This window comes from Rhinatrema bivittatum, chromosome 17 (assembly GCF_901001135.1).
Source record: "Rhinatrema bivittatum chromosome 17, aRhiBiv1.1, whole genome shotgun sequence".
NCBI classification, from domain to species: domain Eukaryota; kingdom Metazoa; phylum Chordata; class Amphibia; order Gymnophiona; family Rhinatrematidae; genus Rhinatrema; species Rhinatrema bivittatum.
This window is the reverse complement of record NC_042631.1, coordinates 43,058,994-43,086,497: the sequence shown is the minus strand read 5'-3', so window position 1 is coordinate 43,086,497 and position 27,504 is coordinate 43,058,994. Positions and strand designations below refer to the sequence as shown.

General features: G+C 41.2%; 1 protein-coding gene across 3 annotated transcripts in view; it reads right to left on the bottom strand.

Annotated features, from left to right (window-relative positions):
- The window catches only part of LOC115079264 (mucin-5AC-like), a 264,061-nt gene that overhangs the window by 161,280 nt on the left and 75,277 nt on the right, over positions 1-27,504 (bottom strand). For all 3 annotated transcript variants that reach the window (XM_029582610.1, XM_029582612.1, XM_029582611.1), the window contains exons 10-13: positions 22,011-22,149; positions 20,168-20,278; positions 19,002-19,071; positions 7,628-7,765 (exon numbers count right to left, since the gene is read on the bottom strand). In XM_029582610.1, the coding sequence (XP_029438470.1) occupies positions 7,628-7,765; positions 19,002-19,071; positions 20,168-20,278; positions 22,011-22,149 (458 nt within the window). The remainder of the gene's footprint in view (positions 1-7,627; positions 7,766-19,001; positions 19,072-20,167; positions 20,279-22,010; positions 22,150-27,504) is intronic.

Below are 27,504 nucleotides of genomic sequence, written 5' to 3'. Positions count from 1 at the left end.
ATACATTGAACATCTAGAACTGGAAAAATATAAAAGCAAACTATTTTAGACAGCTTAATAAAGGTTAATTAAATAATAAACATAACTAAACTTATTTTACAAGAAGCACGACGGTTAGCACGATATCAATGTAGAGATCTCCTAGAGATCCACTAGATGGCCCTAGCTCCCAGCCCTTGGGTTAGCAAGCTGTAGAGGAGCATAGCATTCACAACAGCATGAATCCCAGAGGACTGCTGAGGTGGTGAGCTCCTGATGCACAAGGGGGGGGGGGGGGGCAATATAGGAGAGCATGGTAGTTTTAGTTTAAATGTTGAGGAGTGAGATCTTGTTTTAAAGTTATTCTCCCTGGTTTTTAAATTGATAACTAGGTGACTCTTGTTAGTTTGTGAATGACCAGCAACAAGACTAAAATTAATCAATCACTAAAATCAAGGTTAATTATATGTTTTGCAAAATTGCTAAGTGACTCGTATTTTCAAGATATTCCTTCTAACTGGAAGGGGATATGTATTTAACAGAAAAAGAGCCTGGGGTGGGTGGGAGATGGGAAAGGAGGTGGGTGAGAATCAAACTAGTGACTAGTTGCCCAAGATCAAGTAAATGAGCTTTGTCAGGAATCCCCCCCAAGACTTGCCAAAAGTCCCTGGTGGTCCTACGGGGGTCCAGAGAGATCTCCTGCACTCGGGCCTTCGGCTGCAGTATTCAAAATGGCGCCGATAGCCTTGCCCTTACGATGTCACAGGGACTACCGGTGCCATTGGTCAGCCCCTGTCACATGGAAGGAGCATGTGACAGGGGCTGACCAAGGGCACTGGTAGCCCCTATGACATCGTAAGGACAAGGCTATCGGTGCCATTTTGAGTCATAGCAGGCCCGACAGCCTGACGGCATGGAGGGAGAAATCGCTTACGGAACCCCGCTGGACCACCAGGGACTTTTAGTAAGTCTTGAGGAGGGATCGGGATGGTGGGAGGGGTTATAAGAAAGTAAATGTGAAGGGATAGTGTGGGTTTTTTTTCCAATTCGTGTTTTTGGGGGGGTTTTTTTCGTTTTCCACAGCACTGCCAGGAGATAACTGCTCCCAAACCCTGCTCACACTCCTCTCCTGCTCCTAATTAGAATAAAGAATCACAGAATAAAGAATGACCCTGTTAGATGGGATATTCAGCAGCACGGCTATGCTGCTGAATATCCTCGGACAAATCGCCACTTAGACGTTTAAGTATTATCCATCTAAGTTTAAAGCTGCTATTGAGCAGGTCTAACTTAGGCAGATAAGTTATCCATCTAAGGCTGAATATCACTACTTAGCTGGATAAGTTATCCGGCTAAGTAGCACCGCCCCGATCCACCCATTGCCTGCTTACAAATTGACCAGCTAAAAGAGAGCCGGATAAGTCATTTATTTGGTTATTTAGTGGCCACTGAATATTGGGCCCACAGAGGTCCATATTCAGCAACACAACAAGCAGACAATTTATCTGGCTGAAGTTAGCTGAATACAATTTCATGGATACTTGGTGGAGTGCTGCAGATTATGAGCTCTGCTGAATATAGCCTATTAAAGTCCTTTGTCGCTGGATAAACGCATCTCACTAACCTTAGGACTGCTCTCCAGTTCGACCAGACTTAGTCAGATTAGCTCTGAATATTGGAGTAACCGGAGAGGTTACTTGGCTAACTTAAGCCTGCCCCAGAACACCCTTGGAATGTTTCCAGGGTCTCTGACAAACTTTTATCCGGCTAAACAAATGGATAAATTAGTGGCAGACAGAAGAAAATTTAAAATCCAGTTTCTCCAGCTAAATCCCAAACTTAGTCAGTCAAAACAGCTGCATGTTGACTCATAAATTTAGAAAAAACCCAAAATGAAAATATCTTCCTGCTCTCCCACAGCCCCCGTCTTACTTACCCCCATCAGGGGATTCCAAGATAGAAAGAGGCCGCTTGGTACCTAATTAACGCTAGAAGAGGATGGGATTGCATAGCCCAGCAATCCTGGCAAAGAAAAGGGGTCAACATCTGCAGGTAATGGGTGGATGGGAGAGTGTCAGCCTGGGGTGGGGGAGGGGAGTTGTGGGGGGAGGCAGAAGAGGGAACTTTAAAAACTTTTTTTAGCAGGGAGGGAAGGAGGAGGCCCGGGCTGGCAACGATCTTCTTTTGGATGTTTTAAAGCTTGTTTTTAAGTTTTGTCCACCTTTTTGGGACAGCAGAGGGGGAACGGGTAGTGACATGTGGAGGTGGGAGGTTGGGCATCGGGCTGGGAGGCCGTGACTATTTTTCTTTTATTAAGATGTGCTACTTACCCGCTCTGAAGCAGATCAAAAGTTATCCAGACAACCTAGCTGGATATAATTTTAATTATCCGATCTCTATGCTAGATGTTCTAGATGTACCAGAAATTAGATGTGATAAATGCATACCTTTGCATATTATGTAACCATATTTGTCTGTTAATTATGTTATAATAATGAATGTCACTTTGTAAACCGTTGTGATTTACATATGGAACGATGGTATATAAAATATCTAAATAAATAAATAAATAAATAAATAAATACCCAATATTCAGCTAGGTTTGCTGGATAACTCAACACCTCCTTGGAATGTCCCCAAAACACCACTCTTTTATCCAGCTAAATCATAGGCAGATACTTATCCGGCAATAATTTAGATGGATAAGTAGCTGAATGTGCCATATTTGTTAGAACTGTGGACCCTTGGACTGGGACGGGGGTTGGTACTACCACTGATGGACGGCCTCCAATGGTTCTTGTCAATGGCTGGTGGTACAGGTGAGGACAAACCGGCTGGAGCTTCACCTATACCAGCCCTCATTCCCCACAGGTTGAGCCCTTGGGTGCCGGGGCTGGCAGGTCTTAGGTGCGGGTCACCTCGACAAGAACGGAAGTGACAGCAGGCAAAGGCAAGGTCAGAGGTCCGGGTCAGGGCTGGCAGCAGAGGTGCAGAACGAGAATCCAATCCGAAGATCCAGGGCAGGCAGCAGACAAGCAGAGATGAGGAACCAGGCCAAGGATCAAGACGGGCAGCAGACAAGCAGAGACAAGGAATCAAGCAGAGGTCAAACCAGGAGATCAAGCCGAGGAGTGAAGCACAGGAACTGGAGGGCGAGGAGAAGACCGGAATCAGAAACAGAGGCAAGGGCAGGAAAGCAGGAACTGGAACACCGGGACTGGACTCAGGAACCAAGGACTGGTGCAGGAACAGGAAAAGAACCAGGATCAGGAACTTGGAAAAGTCAGGAACAGCAACTGGCACTCCGAGGAGACGACCTGTTGTAAAGGCAAGGAGCTGGAGACTGAGGCAGGGTTTAAATACCCCTCAGTTCTGACATCATCCATCGAGGCCAGGCCAAGGTTTCCCACCGCAGCCCCTTTAAGAGGCGAAGTCTCCCGCGTGCGCACGCCTAGGGAGAACCCCGCTGGAAGGAGGATGGCGACATTCAGAGCCGTGTGGGAGGCCGCGGTCAGCTGGCTCCGGCACAGGACACACTGTGCCGGCCAGAGGAGGCACCGGCCCACGTCGGAGGAGGTAGGGGGGCCGGAAGTGGCCTGCCTCAGCCGGGAGCCATAATATTTACCATTTAGATGGCTAATTTTTGAGTTAGCTGTCTAAATGGTTTTTTAATATAGACCTCGGTATGTTTTGTTGAACTATAATTCCTAAATCCAAAGATGTTGTAGTACATGACCTTTCCAGATCACCTAGATCCACTCTTCAGTTGTGTAGGTTTAGTTTAAAACATATGACTCCCTGCTATACAGTGTGGAATATTATTGGGCCTTTACAAAATCACAGATATCTGGTAATCCCTGATTGGTGTCTGTTTCCTTGTATTTTATAATGATATTAATGTAAAATGTGTAGGTACAGTAGAACCAATCACTGAAATAGTTTAGAGAGTATTCTTCAGGTAGGCAAAGGCTCCCAGAAAGAGATTTGGAGGTTGTGAAAGGGCATATAGGAGAAACCACTAGAACATCTTAAGGGACCAGTTCCAAGTAGGTACAGCAGAGAATTCTGGTCACAAGGCAGTTTCCTTGATAGAATGTTACATATGTAAAGGGAATAGGACTCCCTGGAGAGAAGAGCAAAGCCTAAGATACCCCAGGACAACCTACTTGTGAATTGTGTAAATTACCTTGGAGTTTGCAAAAGTTACTTGCCATTATTCTGAAGTAAGCAGCCCTGTTTTATTTAGTGTTCTTTTTTTTGCCGTACATAATAAAGAATTTTTGTGCGAAAAGACTGCCGGAGTCCAGCGTGCTCTGTCCTCCAGTACATTCCCAAGCCAAACTGCTCCAAAGTAACCACAGATGGTGTCAGCAATGTGATTTCTGTTTTAAGTCCACTGCAGAGACAGAGACCCATAACCATTGCCTCTCTTGCCACAACTGTAGCAACAAAAGAAAAAAAAAATATTTTTTTTCCCTCTTCCTCTCTGGGGCCTGGCTATGACTACAGCCATGACTGAGAGGCAGCAGGCTGAGCCCCACCTGGAGAGAAGGAACCTTGTTTAGTCAGAGCCAAACAGGCTGAGTTTTTTTTTCTTCCCTTAGGCGAAAGAGAAAAATGTTGTTTTGGTGTGTGCTTTCAGAGCCTATTAAGCTGAAATGGAGTAAATATTGCAGGCTCTCGTGGAGGACAGCAGCAACTGCAGAACCAGTATGCCCAGCAGCAGACACTACAAGAGCATCTCAGACAATTGGTCCAAGCTGTACATATGGAATGGCATACCCTGCTATCTCCCATCCTATTTAAGATGAGTCTAGGTGAAAATTCAGATTGTTTCTTAACCAGTTTTGAACAAATCACCCAGTTTGCAGGGTGGACGGAGTCCATCTGGACCATGTACCTAAGGAATCTACTGACAGATAGCACTCAGGCTGCCTTTGAAGCTGCAGACCAGGATGGTAGGGCCAGCTACACAGAGGCCAAGATAGGGCTGGCTGCACCCTGAAAGCATAACAGCAACTGTTGCAGTAGGGAGTTCTTTAACCTGGGGTGAGTCCGAAGCTTTTTCTACCAGCTGAAGGATACAGATTGGAAATAGCTACAGTCTGAAGAGAATGCAGGCAGTGAAGTAGCCGAACTGATTCTACTGGAGCAGTTTATGGATGGATTCGATTGGCCTATGTAATGGTGGGTACGTCGATACCTAAAGTTCAACTTGGAAAATGTCCTGGAAGCAGCTGATGCCCTTCCTAGGACTCAGGCGATGCCAGAAGAACAGTGACCACCTGAAAAAACAACAGAACCTGGAAGAGACAGTTTGAAAGCAAGGAACCCGATTACAGCACCCATGTCTGCCTCAAACTCCAGAGAAGGAACAGCCATGGGACTCTTTCCCTAGGCATGCTTCCATTGTAGGGAAAGAGGCCACTTTGCTATGGAATGCCTTGGATCAATGAAAAAGCTTTTGGTGTCAACCTAACTATACACCACAAGTGTAACTTGGTTGATATGCCTTGGCTTGGATTTAGCACTTTTGTGATCCTAATTGAGCTAGATGGGACCCATATGCAAGCCCTAATCAATTCCAGGAACGAGAAAATCCTCCTTCAGAGTGACCTAATTCACCGGGTCATTCATCAAAATGCATTATGGCATTTATGTATGCGATAACCCTAGCGCATGGTGCGAATGCATATTTTTGGAAGAGGTGGGATCAGGGAGGAGTTTGGGCAGGATTTAGGGAAATGCGGAGCAATATTGCACCGTACGATAGCATAACATTGCACTGTGTTAACGCGGGAAATAATTAGACCTTTTTTCCTGGTGTTAGACTATACGATATGCCCGAAATGGCCATAATGCAATTCACGAAACATTTTTAGAATTGCATTTTGTCTATTTCTAGGCTTGGGAGGGGGAGAGAGAGAGAACCTCTGGGGAGGCCCTCACAGTGTGCAACTATTTATATCTCTATAGGAGGGCCAACTAATAGCTCAAGATGAGGTTTTGGTGGTGGTTTAAGGGCCAGTTTCTCATGTAGAGTGAGACGTATGTCCAGCACAGTACACCTTGGTGAAGATTTGATATCATTTGGAGTGAAGAAACTCTCACAAAGATGAAATTTTGTACTATGTTATTTTGCCCTAGCTTGATGGTATCCTGTTTACTGCGCAGTGCGATACACCCTACTTTTCGTATCCAGCGCTAGGAGAGAGAGAGAGAGAGAGACTATCTACAAGGCCCTTGTAGTAGTTAACTATTTATATCTCTATAGGAGGTCCACCTAGTAACTTGATGTGAGGTTTAGGTAGTAGTGTAGGGGTTAGGGGCCACTTTTACATGCAGAGTGAGACGTACAAACAGAACAGTACACTCTTGTGAAGATTTGATGTCCTTCGGAGGGCGGAAACTCACACAACGATGAGATTTGTTCAATGTTCTCTCAACCTTGCTTGATGAACTCTCTACCCCTAACCCCTACACTACTACCTAAACCTCACCTCGAGTTATTAGGTGGGCCTCTTATAGTAGCATAAATAGCTGCTTACTATGGTGCCACCCCCAGAGGCTCTCTCTCCCCTCATCTCAGGCCCTTCCCCACTTTCCTCCTACATCTCAGGCCCTTTCCCCACTCTCCCCCCACATCTCAGGCCCTTCCCCAGCCTAAAAATACCCAGAATGGAATTTACGAAAAAATCGCAAATTGCGTTATGGGCATAATGCATGATATCGCTAAGCTTAACACTATTAAAAAAGATGTGGTTATTTTCGGTGTTAAAACTGTGTGATATCATGCGTTATGGCTTCACACTTTGCAAAGCCATCCCACTTTTTCAGAAATACCGCCTTCCCCCCCCCACTACTCCCCAATCCCCCCCCTTTTAAAAATTTGCATCGCGCCATGCGTTATGGTAATTATCGTATGCATTAAGGCGTTTTACGCATTTTGAAGAATGAGGCGGTAAAGGAGAAAACTGTTCAGATATCCATGTGTTTCAATGGCTGATTGTTGCTTCCTCTAATATCTATGTTTGGGCTGTTTATGTTTTTATACTTGAAATTCCTGGTCCCATCCTGATATGGAATCAACAAAGAATCAGGTTTGTCCACTCTTATTACGAAGAAGCACTAAAACAAAACCACAAGAGTTTAAATAATTTCTGTGCAGGCCACACTGGTGTAAAGTCTTTGGGTGCTTCTTACCTGCAGACTTTATACCAATTCTTAACGCCAAAGAAGATACAAACTTTTCTTTTGAAAATTATCCCACCAAAACTACCCACACACAATTACAGCTGTTTTTTCAAGAAACAACATGTACATAAATTTGAAAATGCAAAACATGCATGTAATTCTAAACCCTGCCACAATCCTGCCCAGAAGAATATTCTTCAAACTGTGGGTGAAACCTTGCACATAGAGGCCCTATGTGCATACTTTTACCCAACTTTCAGGCAGGCAATTTTCGAAAATCTCATTTCTGTGGGTTCTTTGGAATTTACTCTCCGTACGAACTTTTGTCATGTAACTGTGAAAATTATTTCTCTTTCAGGTAGAGAGCAGAGTTGGTATTATAACCCGTGTTAGTCCTATTGCATCTTGTATAGAACAATTTACTGAGAAGGGATGAAATTTTAAGAATGTTTACCAAGAGTCTCTGCCTTGTAGGCCACTGACAGGGTCATGAAGACTTGCATTATTGGAACAAGCTGTACCTGAAGCGTCAGTCCAAACACGGTTTGCAGGGTTATGTAGAAAGTAGATGGTTTGAATACAGTCAGGTTGGCTTTGAAATAAGCACATTAAAACCAGATGAAATCAATTTGCCCATTTTTATCATCAACATACATACTAAAGTAATATGTCATTTCATTTCTTTAACTTTATTAACCACTCAACAAAGAGCTCACAGTGATATGTATTGTAATAAATACAATAAAATATAAAAACAGTCCTATGCATATACAGATGAATTTTCAAAGGAGTTACGGTGTAAATGTAACATGCTATAGTAGCAAATTTCAAAAGCCATTTACGCATGTAAAATGCATTTATGTGAGTAAATCCTATTGGCAATTCAATGGCGCATATTGTAGCAATTTTCAAAAGCTCACTTATAAAACCCATTTCTAAGCATGTAAATGCTTTTGAAAATGAGGCCCAAGGGAAGTAATATTTAGCTGTTCCCTGACCAGCAAAGTTAACTGGATAAACTTAACTCTGGTGGGATATTCAGTGACACAGCCATACCATTGAACATACCCAACTGTCTTAATTTAGCCAGAGAAATGTATTTGGTTATCTTTAGGACTGCTGTACACCATGAACAGAGTTAGCCGGTTAATTATCCAGGATTTATTATTTATTTATGAACATTGGATATTCCACCTTGTCCTAAAGTTGGACTCAAGTTGGATTAAATTGAATGTAAATGAACAGTTTACAATCAAATCAGAATTTGTAATTAGTATAGCATTGGGATCCAGAATAGGAAACCCATTTGTGAAAAACTTTTCTGGCTGAATTAACTCTGCTGTGGAATGCCCCTATGTTATCTAGCTACATTTTTAGAAGATAATGAGTTAGCTGGTTAAAATTTAGTTGGATAAGTGCCCAAAATATTAAAAAGTTGGCATTTAGCCATATAACACACAAGTTATATGGTTAAATGCCATGGAATAAGAACCCCAGTATCAATAACAATATGCAGATGTCAACTTCTTATGAATATTGATGTATAGGGATGTGCATTCATTTCCAATGAATAAAGAACCTGAACAAAAATAGGCATTTTTTATTTAGTTTTGTTTCAAACAAACTTCATCCCTAAAGAGTGTGAAACCCCCCCAAATTTTATGGTATTTTGTTTCCACAAATAGTGCATGCTATCAGCAAATAGCATGCATATCTCATCAAATAAATTTAAAAAAAATGCAGACCCTGTCACCCCTTTACTCCTTCTTAGTGGTGCTAATGGGGCAGGACAATGCCAAGTTGCTCCTGCCCTACTGGGTATTGTTTCACAGCTGTAAAATCCTTTCAATAGACTGATGGGGGGCCTCAGTGGCACATAAATTTGCATTTTATTAGCCAATACTGTGTGGGTTCTATGTAAGGCCACTCTATGACTTCCAGCATATATACTGCCCACTGCATTGATTGTAATCTCTTCATGATCAGAAAACGAAAAAAAAGCTTGGGATATATTTTTTTTGTAGCTAACAGCAAAAGCTAAAATATGGCCTAGATGGTCCATCCAAAGGGAAAGGCAGGACAGAGAGGCAGGCAAGGAGCAACACAGGAGGCAAGGCACACTGAAGCACTAAGGAACTGAAGACTGACCACAGAGAAACGAACAAGACAAGGACCACAAGTACTGAAGAGCGAAGACATAGGGACTGAAGATGCTGGAACTGAAGACAAGAGCTCAGGACAAGAGAATGTAGAGACAGGAATGCTGAGTCAATTCATGCTACTAGGAGGTAAGGAGGCCTGTTACCAAGACACTGGAGGGATGTCTGCCATGGCCTTATATAGTACAATACCCAGAGAATATTTAAACAGTACTAAATAATGTGCAAACTTTATTGAATCATATCACAATCCTCATTCTATCTAGACAATAAAAGTTCTCTATATCACACATTCATACACATACACACCATACTAAAAACTTTTAAAACTTATGTCTGATAAACATAGTGACCCCTAATACACTTTACCATCAGTTTTATATCAATGCACTATAAATATGAAATCACATGAATATCACAATGGATTATTTGTTCAATTTTACAAATCTCTTATTATATATTCTTAATGCAGTGGATAACCACCACTGCTCGCCTCAATTAGGTCATAATCCACTATCCATGATGTTTTTTTTAACACTGTGAATGCCACCTCTTGCTCGCCACAGTGTAAACACACTCAGCTGTCCAACAAAAGATCTTTGTTTCTCCCCTCAGTCGGGGCTTCTTCAGGGACTCGTGCACAATAAACAATTCATCAATCCGAGATATACTGTTCCTCACGATTTCTAAAAAATCAAAAACATCAGAATAGACTCCCATAAACATTTCCAGATTTCCTATACCTATCACGGAATAACATCTAGACAGATACTAACCTAAAATAGAAGACGCTGGTATTATCCGTTCACATTCTTTATATCCAAGTTAAACACTAATTCGCCAACTTCAATAATCTTTATCCAAACATCTCTTCATCAATGTGCCGTAGGCACAGAAGCCTATAAATGAAAACAAACAAGAACAGCGCAGCTATAGTAAATATAAACAACTTACCCATACAAGCCATTCTCACAACGCCCACCATGTCCTCTACTTACTTTCAGCGGGACTGACGTCCTCACTACCGGAAATCACATGTTGTAGCGTGGTGATCTAACTCCGTTACCAACCCCATTTATAGAGACCTTTAAATCAGCAATTTACCGATCAGGTGCCGATTAATAGAACCAGAATGTCAAACCATCTCTACACACCCCAAACTATTTGAAAAAAGCGTTCCACTCAATGGGTCCATTAAGACCACCCGGACTCATGGTCCCCCATTTAAAAATAAAGCGCTGTTCTACCTTCCTCAATTTCGCCGACAAATCACCACCATTACACAAGTATAACCTCTTAATCATGAAGAATTTTATATCATCCACTGTATGCTTATGTTTCACCCAATGCTCCACGAGTGGAACATGTTCTTTAATGGCCTTAATCCTGCTCCTATGTTCAATAATCCATACCAGGATTTCTCTTGTAGTCTGACCAATATATACAAGTTCACAAGGGCAGACAATAGCATAAATCACTCCCTTAGTATTACATGAAACCAATCCTGGCAATCGATATGGATAAGATAAATTAGGATGACAAAATTCTTTACATTGGAGAACATGATGGCACACTGAACAACTCCCACACGCAATTTGTTCATAATCCTGACTATCCAAAGAATCACACTGCTCACGCTTCAACTTCCCTCTTAGACTTTGACACTTCTTTATGGCAAAAATTGGTTTCTCAACACATCCTTTAATAGAAGATAAAATCTGCCAGTGTTTTAATATACTTATATAGGCCAGAGAGGATGACATCATCTGTCAGGCTTTCCCAGTACTGGCCACTTAAAGCTGGAGAAATCAGCCTGTGCATGCCCATTAGGGCAGCGGGGACTAGCAGTATTGGCGGTGTCCTGCCGCAGTGACCTTCAGTGGTGTCCTGTGGTGCCTGGCATCCCACCGCTTTAGAGGAAGCGGCAAGCTGGTGGCATCTTGAGGAGGAGGAAGGCCTGGCCAGAGTAGGGGGAAGTGTAGCAGTCCATGGGAGGAGCCTGTGGACTGCCAAACACAACAGTACTCCTTTCTTAAGCCCCCTCCCAGAGGCTCAGGGGTTCCCAGGGTGGTGTAGAAGGAACTCCTTCAGTAGATTACAGTCCAAAATTTGGAAGCAGTCTCCCAGGGATCTCTGGGCCATAGTCCTCCAAGGCAAGCCTTTTACCCCTGCAGTAGGAATCTAGGATTTCCTTGACTTCGTATGTTATCTCTCCATCAATAGTTACCTCCTGGGGTTCTGGTAGTTTCCTAAAGGGCCAGAAGATTATCAGGGTCTTAAGTAACAAGATAAGGAGTATGTTGTTTCAGACAGAAGGACAAACCCGATAAATGTTTAAAGGCCTTCTGTGTAAAGACAAAGATTTTCCTGTTTTCCTCCTTCCCCCTAACCTGCTGCAGTGTCCACTCACCAGATAAAGCCAGCCCACCAAACAAAGTAAAAAAAGACAAAGGAAGTTTGAATTCCGTGGATTACATAGCTGAATTAAAACTGTTCACGCATTCTTATGTCGCTGTTTATAAAATAACAAAATACACTCAAATTTACAAACCACTCTCCATATCCCTAACATGCTCACTTTGTTCGCATACACTTTTACTCATGAGCACAAGAGTATATGCATATATGAACTGTTTAAAAAATATGGAATACACGTGAATGTCATGCATAAGTGAACGTATGCCATTTTTATATGCATGACTCCTTTACAATTTACTCAGTATCAAATTATAGCAAATAAAGACAAACAAGATCTACCCAATCTGCCCAGCAAGGTGGTTAGGGATGGAACTGCTGCTCATGCAGATTATGTCCATTCCTTCTGTTTAGGGTTGTAACTGCTGCACCATGCAGTTTATCACCATGCAGAAAAGTTTCATAAAAATCCCAGCCAATTATCTTCATTCAGTTTTTTCCTCCAACCACTAGAAATCCCTTTTGAATTCTGCTGCCATTCTTGTCCTCACCACCTCTTTTGGCAAGGTATTCCAGGCATCTACAACCATTTCTATGAAAAAAATATTTCCTGACATTGTTCCTGAGTCTATCCCCTTAGTGTTTCATATGACCCCTAGTTCTGCAGCTTCCTATTGAAAAAAATGTGATTCCTGCGCATTAAAAATACATTTCATGTATTTAAAAATGTCTATATCATATCCCCCACTCCGTGCTTAGCAATGAGTTCAATTGGTGCATGTATTTCTTTTCTTTTATTTATTTAAAATCTTTTCTATACCGTCATTGTTATATACCATCACAACGGTTTACATTTAGACATGTAGGATACTGAACTCCATTAACATTCCCTTGATTATCATCATCATAATAATAATAAGCAATGTAACTTGGACTATTTCTAGAGTATTATCAATGTACATGCACTGCAGTAATATGAATTCCACAAAGAAGCTGAATGGTACAATTGAACCTTATCTGCTGACATCTTCTTTGTTTCTATAAAACTCTATGGGCCCGATATTCAAAGTGCATTCACTGCTATTTAGCTGGATAAGCGGAACTTATGTGTCTAAGTAGCGGCCATTGAATATACCCGTGTTCAGTGGCTGCTCCTTAGCCATATATGGCTAAAAGGTTTTCTACATAAGAAGTGAGCATAAAGTGGGCGGATCGGAGCAGACTGACTTAGCTGTACAACGTATGCAGTTAACTGCTGTTATTCAAACTTAGCCACATAAGTTGTACAACTAAAACAGATGTGCCATAGAGCAGGTCTAAACTTAGCCAGCCAATTAAAAAGCAGAATGAAAATACAAACAAAAAACAAACTTTGAAATGTTTGTATGCTAATGCCAGAAGTCTAAGAAGTAAGATGGGAGAATTAGAATGTATAGCAGTGAATGATGACATAGACTTAATTGGCATCTCACAGACATGGTGGAAAGAGGATAACCAATGGGACAGTGCTATACCGGGGTACAAATGATATCGCAATGACAGAGAGGAGCACCCGGGAGGAGGTGTGGCGCTTTATGTCCGGGATGGCATAGAGTCCAACAGGATAAATATCCTGCATGAGACTAAATACAAAATTGAATCTTTATGGGTAGAAAGCCCTTGTGTGTCAGGGAAGACTATAGTGATAGGGGTATACTACCGTCCACCTGGTCAAGATGGTGAGATGGACAGTGAAATGCTAAGAGAAATTAGGGAAGCTAACCAAATTGGTAGTGTGGTAATAATGGGAGACTTCAATTACCCCAATATTGATTGGGTAAATGTATCATTGGGACACGCTAGAGAGATAACGTTCCTGGATGGAATAAATGATAGCTTTATGGAGCAATTGGTTCAGGAACCGACGAAAGAGGGAGCAATTTTAGATCTAATTCTCAGTGGAGCACAGGACTTGGTGAGAGAGGTAACGGTGGTGGGGCCGCTTGACAATAGTGATCATAATATGATCAAATTTGATTTAATGACTGGAAGAGGAACAGTGTGCAAATCCAAGGCTCTCGTGCTAAACTTTCAAAAGGGAAACTTTGATAAAATGAGAAAAATTGTTAGAAAAAACGGAAAGGAGCAGCTACAAAAGTAAAAAATGTCCAAGAGGCGTGGTCATTGTTAAAAAGTACCATTCTAGAAGCACAGTCTAGATGTATTCCACACATTAAGAAAGGTGGAAAGAAGGCAAAACGATTACCGGCATGGTTAAAAGGGGAGGTGAAAGAAGCTATATTAGCCAAAAGATCTTCATTCAAAAATTGGAAGAAGGATCCAACAGAAGAAAATAGGATAAAACATAAACATTGGCAAGTTAAATGTAAGACATTGATAAGACAGGCTAAGAGAGAATTTGAAAAGAAGTTGGTTGTAGAGGCCAAAACTCATAGTAAAAACTTTTTAAAATATATCCAAAGCAGAAAGCCTGTGAGGGAGTCAATTGGACCGTTAGATGATCAAGGGGTTAAAGGGGCACTTAGAGAAGATAAGGCCGTCGCAGAAAGATTAAATGATTTCTTTGCTTCGGTGTTTACTGAAGAGGATGTTGGGGAGGTACCCGTAATGGAGAAGGTTTTCATGGGTAATGATTCAGATGGACTGAATCAAATCAAGTTGAACCTAGAAGATGTGGTAGGCCTGATTGACAAACTGAAGAGTAGTAAATACACCCCAGAGTTCTGGAGGAACTAAAAAATGATATTTCAGACCTATTAGTAAAAATTTGTAACCTATCATTAAAATCATTCATTGTACCTGAAGACTGGAGGATAGCAAATGTAACCCCAATATTTAAAAAGGGCTCCTATATCTTTTTTGAGATGTGGCAACCAGAATTGCACACAGTATTCAAGGTATGGTCTCACCATGGAGCGATACAGAGGCATTATGTCATCCACCGTTTTATTCGCCACTCCCTTCCTAATAATTCCTAACATTGTTTGCTTTTTTTTTTTTTTATCTCTACAGCATACTGAGCTGACAATTTTAATGTATTATCCACTAAGACACCTAGATCTCTTTCCTGGGTGGTAGCACCTAATATGGAACCTAACTACAGCATGGATTATTTTTCCCTATATACGTCACCTTGCACTTGTCCACATTAAATTTCTTATGCCATTTGGACACCCAATCTTCCAGTCTCACATGGTCCTCCTGTGCATGCTTAGATTTATCATAATCTGCTTGTGATTAGCTACTCTGAATAATTTTGTGTCATCTGCAAATTTGTTCACCTCACTCAACATACCTCTTTCCAGATCATTTATACAAGTACAGATCCCTGAGGTACTCCACTGTAAAAACAGACCATTTAATCCTATTATCTGTTTCCTTTTTACCAGTTTGCAATCCACAGAAGGACATCTTCTAACCCATGACTTTTTAGTTTTCTTAGAAGTCTCTCAGGGGGAACTTTGTCAAATGCCTTCTGAAAATCCAAATACACCTTTATCCACATGTTTATTCAGTCCTTCAAAAATATAGCAGATTCATGAGGCAAGACTTCCCTTGGGTAAATACATGCTGGCTATGTCCCATTAGATCATGGCTATTTATCTGTTCTGTAATTTTATTCTTTATAACATTTTCCTGCACTGAAGTCAGGCTCATCTGTCGAGAGTTTCCCGGATCACCTCTGGAGTCCTTTTTATATATTGGGGTTACATTGGCTACCTTTCTGTCTTCACTTACAACGGATGATTTTAATAATAGGTTTCAAATTACTTGTAACAGGTCTGCAATTTCATTTTTTAGTTCTTTCAGAACTCTGGGATGTATACCATCCTGTCCACATGATTTGCTCTTCTTCAGTTTGTCAGTCTGGTCTACTACATCTTCCAGGTTTACAGTGATTCTGGTCAGTTCATCTGAATCGTCACCCTTAAAAACAGACTCTGGAACAAGTATTTCCCCAACATCCTCCTCAGTAAACACTGAAATAAAGAATTAATTTAGTCTTTCTGCGATGGCCTTATCTTTCTTAAGTGCCCATTTAATTCCTTGATCATCTAAACATCCAGCTGACTCTCTCACAGGTTTCCTGTGATCCATTTCAGCCACCAACAAGGTGATCCTCTCCTCTCAGTGGTCCCACCTTGGCCTGTCTCTGACTCTGTTAATCTGCTGCCTGCCCTGACACCAGTGTGCCTTTAGACTCTAGTTCTCTTCACCGCCCTAGGAGCCTGTCTAAATCCTGCCATCATTCAGAACCCAAGGGCTCAACTTACATGGGAGGCAGCTGATTTAGGTGAAGCTCTAGACTGTCCAGCTACAGGGTGCGTTGACCAGCTGCTGGCATATGCCTTGTGGGTTCACCCTCAAAGTTGCATTACCTATATCGCAGCACAAAGGGCTCAAATACCTGTTACCCTTCACAAGATGGAGCTTTCCTTTCACTTTGTAGTTCATCTAGGATTGTAGAGTTCTGCATCTCAACTCTTGAGGAATGGAAGGAGATTTTTAATAGCATGGCAGGACGAACAAGATCCAGAAGGGGGCCCTTCCTCTCCATCGGAGTTTGTCTCCAGCAGAGAAGAAGGAGGCATTATAAAGTCCAGAGGAAGAGGTTGAATTTTTGATCTCCAGAGCAATCTGATGGAGAGATGACCATTCGACACTAGCTGATCATTAAGCGCTATACTATTTTTGCTCTCTTTTGTCTCATTTTGGGAATTCATACCATCTCTTTTCCACTCTCTCTTTGCCTTTCGTTGTTGACTGTTGATATTCTGTTCTTTATAGAAGGCTGTATGCTTGCTGAAGATTCCCTCTCTTTTATGTCCTCTTCCTGCATCCTTCACCCTTTCTTTTCCTTTTCTTTTTATATTCTTGTTCCAATACATTGTGGCTTCCGGGTTTTTATTGTGTGTCCTTTTATTGGATTTCTTGGGGAGTGGGAGTGGAACCTAATTTACTTTTCTCTTTTTTGCTCCTTATCTTTGGGGTGGCTCTTCTGCATTCTCTCTCTTTCTCTGCCAGGTTTTACTTATCAATTGGTTTCACTTCTTTCCGAGAGAGTGGGATATTGGGAGGCTTGTTCTTCCTTCCCATCCTCGAGTGTCAGGCTGGGTGCCATCGGCTCATTCCCAGTGCTAGTTCTGGTACCCTTAGATATAAAGGGTGTAGGGAGAGGTTTTATGTGGAGGTTTTTCTTCTTTGATGTGGCCTATTCCACAAGTTGTTCTATATATTGGCTGGGAAGTTCTGACCCAGTTGAAAACAATGTTTTTCTCATGTTGTCCTGTCCCATTCTTTTGAATTGTTCATTAAATGTGAAAGGGCTAAATCCCCCAAATTAAAAGAGTTTGATTCTCAGGGAAGCTGTTAAAATGAAAACTTTGGTTTATTTTGTTCAAGAAATAATTTTGTATAAGGAATAAGTATATTTTCTCCCCTTATTTTGCTTCCGATATTGTTAAGAAGGGAGGAGTGGGTATATTTTAAGTGAGACGTTTTCCTTTCACGTCTCACTTAAAATATACCTGAGGGGATGATATAGTATTGTAAATGGTAAGGTGGCAGAATGCTCCTTAACTCTAGCTTCCATTTATTTCCCAAATGTGGATAAAATTTCCTTTGTGTTGGCATGCCTTGCTGAACGTTTTGCTTTCTCAGAGGGAAAGGTGTTTATTGTGGGTGGGAGGGGACTTTTATAAGCACTTGGGAAAGGGATCTTCTATTGAAAATAAGCAAGGGAGGGTGGGCACATATGTTCCTTAGAATGACTACAGGTACAAAAACACCCACAGCCAGGGACCAAGATGGCCGCAGTCTAGAGTGCATGCTTAGATGCTCTCCCTGTGAATGCCTCAATTTCATCCTTTTCTTTACTTTTTAAAATACCGCATACAAAGAGGAAAGCAAGATTAAGGGAAGCTTCGACATCTTCCCTGTTACCTGATCTTCGACAGCAATGGATAGAGCCATTTTTCGTGTCTCCTCTACAGATAACATTGGAGGGACGGGCCACTTTGGAGCCTGGCAGGGAGCAAACGCCGACTCCTTTGGCCGAAGAAATATCCTTGAGTCTAGGTGTGCCGATGACAGCATTTGTCATCGTCCTTGTTAAAAGATTCAAGCTGTGAGGAAAAATCTACTGCCCCAGGAAGGGACACCATTTTGATGCTGCCTTCGGAGAGTCCCCACTTACGAGACTCCATGGGATCTTTGGAAGTTCAAAATCACAAAAGTGCAGAGCATAGAACTTTTAGTCCTGATCAAAGGAGATTCCAATCATTTTATGAGAGAACAAATTCTAAATTTTATTGCGGCAACTCCACTGCATAATGTTAACACAACAAGCAATTTCCAAGGTGCCCCAACACGGACCCGTGTTTCGCCGGTGGCTGCATCTGGGGGACCAACAGGGATTCAATCAATCTTGGTGCAGTGTTCATAAGGTGGCAGGGACCCTCGGCCCGTCAGCGGCATGGCGGACGCGCCCGTAACATTTGGGATGCTACACTTTTGTTTCTTTTTTTGTATTCTTTTTTATTTGTATTTATATTTTCATGGCTTCTTTAAGGTCACAGTCGGAGTTAAAGCTAGTTGAAGTATGGATCTTAGACTGTGTTAATTTTGCTTTTTGTCCATGTTAAGCCATATTTGTCCATGTTAAGCCATATTGTCCATATTTTGTCCATGTTAAGTCACATTGTATTTTTTGCACTGTTATATTTCTTGTACTTTTTGCTTGTTGTAATGATCTTTATGTGCCAATAAAAATTTATGAAAAAAAAGAAATGAATACACATTACTACCCACTGCCAGGGCCTGTGAAACCTCACCAATGGTTCTGTCTTGCACTGTCTGTCCTGCCTCATGGGAGGGCCTGGAAAACCCTGCCAGCCATTTTACTGCTTCTACCACACATGAGGGAAAAAGATCTCTTTTTCTGGGCCAGATGCAGCCGCAGGAATGAAATGCCATGAGGGGGCTGGAAAAACAAGCTCCATGTGTTATAGGTTGGGAACCCCTGCTTTGCATGGAGGTCCCTGTGGGTTTACAGAAATCTCTACAGGTTTGGGACTTTTTGAAGACATATGTTATAAAAAGGTCAACAAAAAACAACTGCTACGCACAATCGACATTCTCTGGTTTCTAGTACAACAGGTACTGTGTCTCTTTTTGATTGGTTTATTTTGTCTAATAGTCCTGTCTACAAGTCCTTTTACTTTTCTGTTAAGTCAAATTGTTGGGAGGATTTACCTGAAGAGAAAGGTAACTGGATAACCACTTTGTCAATCAGCACTGCTCCTGAGGTGTGAATTTCTAACATCTGTGAAAGGGAACGTGAAAAACCCCGTCAGTCGCTTTTTCGTGCACACAGTAAGGGGACACGTAACATAGGCTAGCTTCAATCTGCCAAAATGCTCGCCAGTATAACAGATTCCCAAATATTTACAAAACACAGGAAGGATAATTTTCAAGCCATTTCCAAAGGTAAAACCATGCTTTTCTCATAGAAATGGAGTCTTTGAAAATTGCCCCTCCCCTGTGTGCAAGTAAAGTTGTGCGCATAGTGCCTTGCACAGCTAATTAGAGGAGCTTTTATCAAATTCATTTGCCAGACTAATTTCTTAGAAACGGCGCAGTGACTACATTTCTCCTGTTTTAATTGATCTACTTTGGCTTCCAGTAGCTCGGTGGGTACAATATAAAATTGGAGCTACGGTACATAAACTGATCACTAATGGGTGCCCCTGGGCTAATGCGCTGGTTAGAATGTACCACCTGTCTCGGGCACTGAGATCCCAGCAACGTGGCCTGCTTGACATCAGCCAAGCAAACAAAGCTTGCCGAAACACAAGAACGCTCTTTTGGCAGAACCGATCTTTTGGAACTCATTACTGGAAGCAATATGAAAGCCTGTGTAAAATCTTTCAAAACAGCACTAAAGGCTTTTCTTTTTAAACAAGCATATGGCCTTATTTAACAGTATCCAGAATGACTAGAATTTGACTTACTTCATGTTGGTTTTGATGTTAATGAAGTCTGTTGTGTTATTTATTGTCTGTTCGCTATTTTATGCGTGTCTGATATATGCATCACCTAGTTTCTGTATGTAGGTGATACACAAATTCTAAGAAAGATAAAGAGGCATAACCCTGCACATGCCCATGCAGCAAGGGAAGCCATAGGTTCAGCTTTAAGGAAGATCAGGCTCTGGTATATTTGAAGTTTGCTTTCTCTACAATGAATGTAGTGTAGTGTGTGCTCCTACCTCACAAGCCTGGGCTCCCTAAAAGATATTTTTGTCCTCACAATTCCTGCATCAACAACAAAGAAACAGAATGCTCAGGACATACTGAGGTGGCGTTACCTGCTACTACAAGGCTGACAAGACAAAAGTGAAAGGGAAGGCTGTGTCTCACCATTTCTCCTCTTTCAGTGGAAAGGGTAATACTCTTCATGCATGTCTGTGCATCCAGTAGCCCACACTGACGGATCTCCCCCAATATTACGAATGAGTCCTTCGCCTGCAGCTGAGAGTAGAAGACAGATGATTCACATTTGTTAAGGCACTTTTGGTGCTTTCACTGTCACTCCCCACACTCCTGTAAGGATCTGTTACAGGACAGTAGAGGGCTGTTCTCTGCTGAGTGAGATTTCGCAGAGCTGGAAGGCAGCAGATTTTAGCTAGCCTGCCCCTAAATGTTTGCCACCCTAAGCACAGGCATAATGGGTAACTACTGTTAAATCCAGGGTGGCACTTTTTGCTAGGCAACTTTCAAAGGGAAAGTTTTCCACCTGAAAATTCGTACAGGGTCTGCAGGTAAAAAGTATTCACCAACTTTGCACTTCTGTAGGAAGTTTGACAATTGCCCTCATAATCAGCTACACTGAATATCTGAGAGTTTAAAGAACTGTAAGAAAAAGTCAGCAGAGCGCCATAACATTTCAATGTTGTTTTGTGTAGCTATTGTAAAATAAATCTTTCATAAAAGAAACACTTTACACTATATAATTTATTAGCAGCTAAAATAATTTTGATCTATTATCTGAACTGTGTTGTTAATCTCTATAGCAGTGGGATCTCAACTCCAGTACTTTAGAACCCCATACAGATCTGATTTTCAGGATATCTCATATGGTCAAAGAACCAGGTTAAGTTGCAGATTTTGTTTATCCTGAAACCAGCCCTGTGTGGCGTTCCAAGGGCCACATTTAGAAACCAGTGCTCTAAAATATGACAGGTTAGAAAATCCTAATCAGAAACTGGGATCACAAACCTTGCACATTACAATGCAGACCTCTGTGGACAACGTTTATTGGCTCACAATTTCTGACCATCATAATTTGAACCCAAGAAATTAGGATTAAAAATAACAAAACCTGAGATTGTATCAGGGACTCATTCAGTTCTGCCTCAGTTTACTGGGTTTGAATCATCATGATTAGTGGTAGTGATCAAATAAACCCCATCCATATGAGAATGCCCTGAGAAGGGATGGAGTTTAAGATCACCAATCTCAATTTTTTGATTTATCTCTAAGTATAGTAATGCCCTTATATCAATATCAATTGCCTAAAGAAAGAGGCAATTTTCAGACTGTCCACATTCAGATACCAAGCGTGTATACTTTATATCCATGGCCTTTGCAACAGTCTCAAAGTGAACATAAAGAGGCACTTTCTCTTTGCAATTTGCCATGGGTTCAAATAACATAGCTACTTCTACCTGCTTTCCTGACGGTAGAATTTTCCTGGAAAAGTACATGCAAGTTTTTTGAAAATGCCTTCTACCCAAGCACTACCTCCTTTCTAAGTGGCAGAGCCATGCAGCAGCTGAATATGGACCTCATAATTCTAAAATTAAAATAGGACTTTAAAAGCAAAAGAATAATCAGTTAGAAATGTATATTTCAGAGAAAAAGTAAAGGACAGGAGTATCCGACTCCACTCCTCAAGGGTCACAAACTAGTCTGGTTTTCAGGATATCTCTAATGAATAGACATGACTAGACATACGTACAACAGAGGCAGTGTGCATGCAAATTTATTTCATGCATATTCATTAGGATTTTCCTGAAAACCTGATCAGTATAAGGTCCTCGAGGATCAGAATTGGACACTCCTGGTATAGGAATTATCTGTGAAATGCAAGTTGATTTATAGAAACTAACATGGTCATGTAGGACATGTATTGTGATGTCATCAGCCATCGTGAGGAAAGCCATGGTAAGGGTCTCAGACAGATGTAAAGTGAGATAGATACCTTTACTAAGATATAGTGGCAGTTTCCATGGAATGTAAACCTCTTCCCATCAAACGTGGTGAAGTGGGAGTTGCCTTCAATGGAACAAGTTTTGGGGCAGGGCAGGTCCTTGCATTTCCATGCACCCTTAGTGCAGGTGCTGCGAGACATGAAAACATCCTACAGTTATAACACATCCTTTCTTAGAGAACATGACATTTACGTATTTTTATATAAGAACCACTGATCGTGGTACTTCAGCTCATGATAACCAAAGTCCAGACCTTGTCATGACTGCTGTAGAAGAAGCAGATACTCTGGCAGATGCCGATGCCCCTTCCAGGCTTCAGCATTCTATTCCTGAGGGTTCTGCATTTTGCTGGCATCACCAGCATTTTCAGCATCTGAGTAACCATAATGAAGTCTCCTGTATCCCTGCACCATGACACGCCCACTTCTTCCCCTCCCCCCCATCATATCTCAGAAACCCTGAAAAGGTTGAATTAGATTTAAAAAAATACTTTATTTATTTTTCATCATGAAATATGCATTGATGCTATGAAATACAATAAAAAAAAAACCCCGAAAAAATGACGGGTGGCACCTTATAGACTAACCAATTTATTGAAGCATGAGGCTTTCGAGGTTAGTCTATAAGGTGCCACCCATCTCCTGTCATTTTTGCTACACCAGACTAACACGGCTATCCTGAATAAAAAGAGACATTTGTTACTTTAAAATATTTAACAGCTGGAAAGATGAAGAATGACTAGCCACAAGTTACTGGAACACACACACACACACACAAACTGGCATTCTGTAGTAATGAACAGCACCAGTTGTGTTCATGTAATTATTATACAATAGAACAATGAATGCAGCAAAGACTGGAGAGGTCACTTAAATAGGTTGAGCTGGGCTCAAGTCCCTGTGAGAGTCAAGCTAATATCAAATTGTATAAAATTTGCCTTGGGGAAAGCAGAAATAAAATACTTGGGGTACTCCCTAGGGAAAGGCCACATGCAACTTTTTGCCAGTGAAGTAGTTGCCCTTGGAAAAATGTGGAATTCTGAGGATCAAGACTCAGGTCCGTCCTAGCCCTCGCTAGCTATTATCACTGATTTCTACCACATGCTTACACTTTTTTTTTGTTTATTGGTTTCGATATATCAATACATAAAACTTCAGTAACAGCGATCCAACTGAACGAAACAAAAGGTTTTACATTATAACAATTTCACCCTCCCCACCCTGGATGTCTCAAGACACTATTGTTCACAAACAACTTAATTACCATAGATGACATTATAAGTAAGTTTGAGAGGTTATCCATGTCAGGGTTGCACAACCTAGTAGAGCTGCATCTAATAATGATTAGGCATATAGTGATTATAAGGAAACAGACTCGTTCCCAAGGAGATAAGGGTCCCAGATCAGATTAAATTTATTCAAATTGTTCCATTTGGTTGCTGAAAGCTTCCTCACAGTGCATACTCTGTCCAACCTTATGAGAATTCTACGCACAACCTGATGCCTGCAGAATGCTGCAATTTCAATTTTGGTTGCTACCTAAGCTTGCTGAATCAGCGCGTTCTGACCAGAAGCCAATCTTGAGTCAGGTATATATAATAATGCTGTGTCCGCTTGTAGTGCGATAGAGGTTTGCAGCAGGGTAGAGAGATAGGACTCTAGTCGTTTCCTCAGTACATGAATAATAGGACACTCCCACCAGATGTGCAATATTGTTCCAACACTACCACAACCTCGCCAGCATACATTACTAACATTAGGGTGCATCATATGTAATCTAACAGGCGTGTAATACCAGCGGTACATCATCTTATAACAATTTTCTATTATTAAAGTAGAAATGGAAACCTTGTAGGCTCTCAATGAGATTTTGTCCCATTCCTCCATCAAATAGGTTTTCCCCAGATCACGCTCCCAAGATAATATATGTCTGCCGATTGGTGAATAAGAAATAAATTTTGGATATAGGACCTTTTAAGTTTTCTCCCCCGAGGAACAAAAGCTTTCAAATAGTGATTTACCCCCTTCACAATGGGACTTAATTCAAATACTAAGCATAAAGGAGGATAATTGCTGGTACAGGAGGAATTCAGTTAGGGGAAGCTCATATCGAGCACAAATCTGTTCAAAAGATAGCAGACGTCCTGCTCCCCCAATATGTCCCACCTTATATATGCCTCTTTCCTTCCATTTTTTGAAGGCTGGAAGTGGTAAGCACGGCGTGAATAAAGATATTGTGAAATAGATGAGATGACAGAAAGTAATCCCGGGTTCCTACTAGTTTAGAGCGCCACATTTCCATACATTCAGGGAAAGACATGTTGTGTCTTACCCAGGTTGTGGGTAATAAATTTAAGTTGTCGCGCCATGTTCTACTTGGTTGCCACAAGAGGGCATCCAAAGGCATGGGAATACTTTGTGATTGCTCTAATATAACCCACAGTTATGGTTACTAATGTTATGCCAAACAATTGCTTGTCTAAGCTGAGCTGCAGCATAGTACCACTCTACAGTGGGTACCCCCAGACGTCCTTCTGACTTTGGGGTATACATACTTTTCATTAGAATCCTTGGGAGGGGGTACTGTTTCCAAATAAAGCTAAAGATTCTCCGTTGCCACCTCTAATAAGGGATGAGTATGGGAACTGGCAAAGTTTGGAAAGGGTAGAGAAGATGTGGTAAAATATTCATTTTAATTATGGCTATTCTACCTAACCGAGAAAGGGAAAGGCGTTCCCATTTCTCTAGATCACTCCAAAGATTACGCAACAAGGGAGGATAATTCAACTCATAGAGGTAGTCAGGATGTTGGCCCAGAAAAATTCCTAAATATTTAATTTTTTTGTTTTGCCCATCTGAAAGGATGTTGAACCCTCAGGAAGTTTGACATCTCATCATTGCAGGTTATGTTCAAGATTTCTGATTTTTCCCAATTAACTTGGAAGCCGGAGGCTCTACCAAATGCTCCCAGCTCTTCAATCACTGTTAAGGATAAATGAGGATCACTAAAATAAAAATAATGTTGTCAGTGAATAGGGGTAATTTAAGTGTCCTATTTCCTACTTGAAAGCCTGCTATGCAAATATCATTCCTAATTGTAATTGCAAGTGGCTCTAAAAGCAGAGTGAACAAAAGTGGAGACAGCGGGTACCCCTGTCTCGTACCTCTGCATACCTTGAAGACATTGGAATATCCCCCATTTACTTGGACCCACACCACAGGAGTCTCATATAATTTATCTATCCAGGATCGAAAATAAGGTCCAAATCCCATATTCTCTAGGACAGTGAATAAGAAAGGCCAATGAATGAGGTCAAAAGCTTTTTTGGCATCAATAGAAAGGAAAAGAGCGGGAATATTTTCTTTGTGTATCCCCCATTATATTTATAAGTTTCCTGTTGTTGTCTCTTGCCATCCTTCCAGGTATAAAACCCACCTGATCTTGATGGATAAGTTTATTTATATGAATACTAAGCCTGATAGCTAAAATCTTCGCTAATATTTTAAGATCGACATTAATTAACAAGATGGGTCTGTAAGACCCACAGAGCATTGGGTCTCTACCGTGTTTGGCTATCACAGAATACCTACCATGTTACAATTTGGTAATAATGATCCACCTCCCCTCCCCCATCATAAAATTATAGACTTTCTGTAATGCTGCCACAATATAAGGGGAAAACTGCTTATAGAATCGGGTCGTTAGCCCATCTGGACCTGGCGCTTTTCCTACCTTTACATCTTTTATAGCTGACAGAATCTCAGGAGTAGTAATTTTCCTGTCAAGGTCTTCTTTCATTGCACAAATCAGAGATGGGAGATCTATATTATGTAAATATTCCTCTACATTTCTCAGAGAAATATTAGCATCGGAGCTGTAGAGTCCCTCATTAAATTGTAAGAATCTATGTCGGATCTCAGATGGACTAAACAGCAAGGCATCCTGTTCATTTTTTATTTTAAGCACTAAGTTGTGAGACATAGCTTGTTTTAGCCTCCGAGCTAGTAACTTCCCTGCTTTATTCCTGTTTTCAAAGTATTCTTGTGTGACCAGGTTTAGAGAATGGGCAAGATTTGTCACCTCCAATCTTTTTAATTCCTCCCTAGCTTGGGTCAGTCTAGATAGGATACGCGATGAACCACCAGTCATATGGCGGTGGGCTAGGGAGCAGCTCTTCACATAAGAAAATAAGAACATGCCATACTGGGTCAGACCAAGGGTCCATCAAGCCCAGCATCCTGTTTCCAACAGTGGCCAATCCAGGCCATAAGAACCTGGCAAGTACCCAAAAACCAAGTCTATTTCATGTTACCGCTGATAGCAATAGCAGTAGCTATTTTCTAAATCAACTTAATTAAAAGCAGGTAATAGACTTCTCCTCCAAGAACTTATCCAATCCTTTTTTAAACCCAGCTACACTAACCACATACTCTGGCAACGAATTCCAGAGTTTAATTGTGCATGGAGTGAAAAAGAACTTTCTCCGATTAGTTCTAAATGTGCCACATGCTAACTTCATGGAGTGCCCCCTAGTCTTTCTATTATCTGAAAGAGTAAATAACTGATTCACATCTACCCATTCTAGACCTCTCATGATTTTAAACACCTCTATCATATCCTCCCTCAGCCGTCTCTTCTCCAAGCTGAAAAGTCCAAACCTCTTTAGTCTTTCCTCATAGGGGAGCTGTTCCATTCCCCTTATCATTTTGGTTGCCCTTCTCTGTACCTTCTCCATCGCAATTATATCTTTTTTGAGATGTGGCGTCCAGAATTGTACACAGTATTCAAGGTGCGGTCTTACCATGGAGCGATACATTTTATTCACCATTCCCTTTCTAATAATTCCCAACATTCTGTTTGCTTTTTTGACTGCCGCAGCACACTGAACCGATGATTTCAATGTGTTATCCACTATGATGCCTAGATCTCTTTCTTGGGTGGTAACACCTAATATGGAACCTAACATTGTGTAACTATAGCATGGGTTATTTTTCCCTATAAGCATCACCTTGCACTTATCCACATTAAATTTCATCTGCCATTTCGAAGCCCAATTTTCCAGTCTCACAAGGTCTTCCTGCAATTTATCACAATCTGCTTGTGATTTAACTACTCTGAACAATTTTGTATCATCTGCAAATTTGATTACCTCACTCGTCATATTTCTTTCCAGATCATTTATAAATATATTGAAAAGTATGGGTCCCAATACAGATCCCTGAGGCACTCCACTGCCCACTCCCTTCCACTGAGAAAATTGTCCATTTAATCCTACTCTGTTTCCTGACTTTTAGACAGTTTGTAATCCACGAAAGGACATCATTTTAATTATTGGATATTCATTGGTTATTGGCTGCTTGACATATTTATTCTTTTTATTAGAATGGTGTCAATAGTATGAATGATGTTTTATAGCTCTTGACTTTATTGTTTAATGTTTTATGAGGAATGTTTCTGTTTTTCCACTGTTGCACTACATAATGC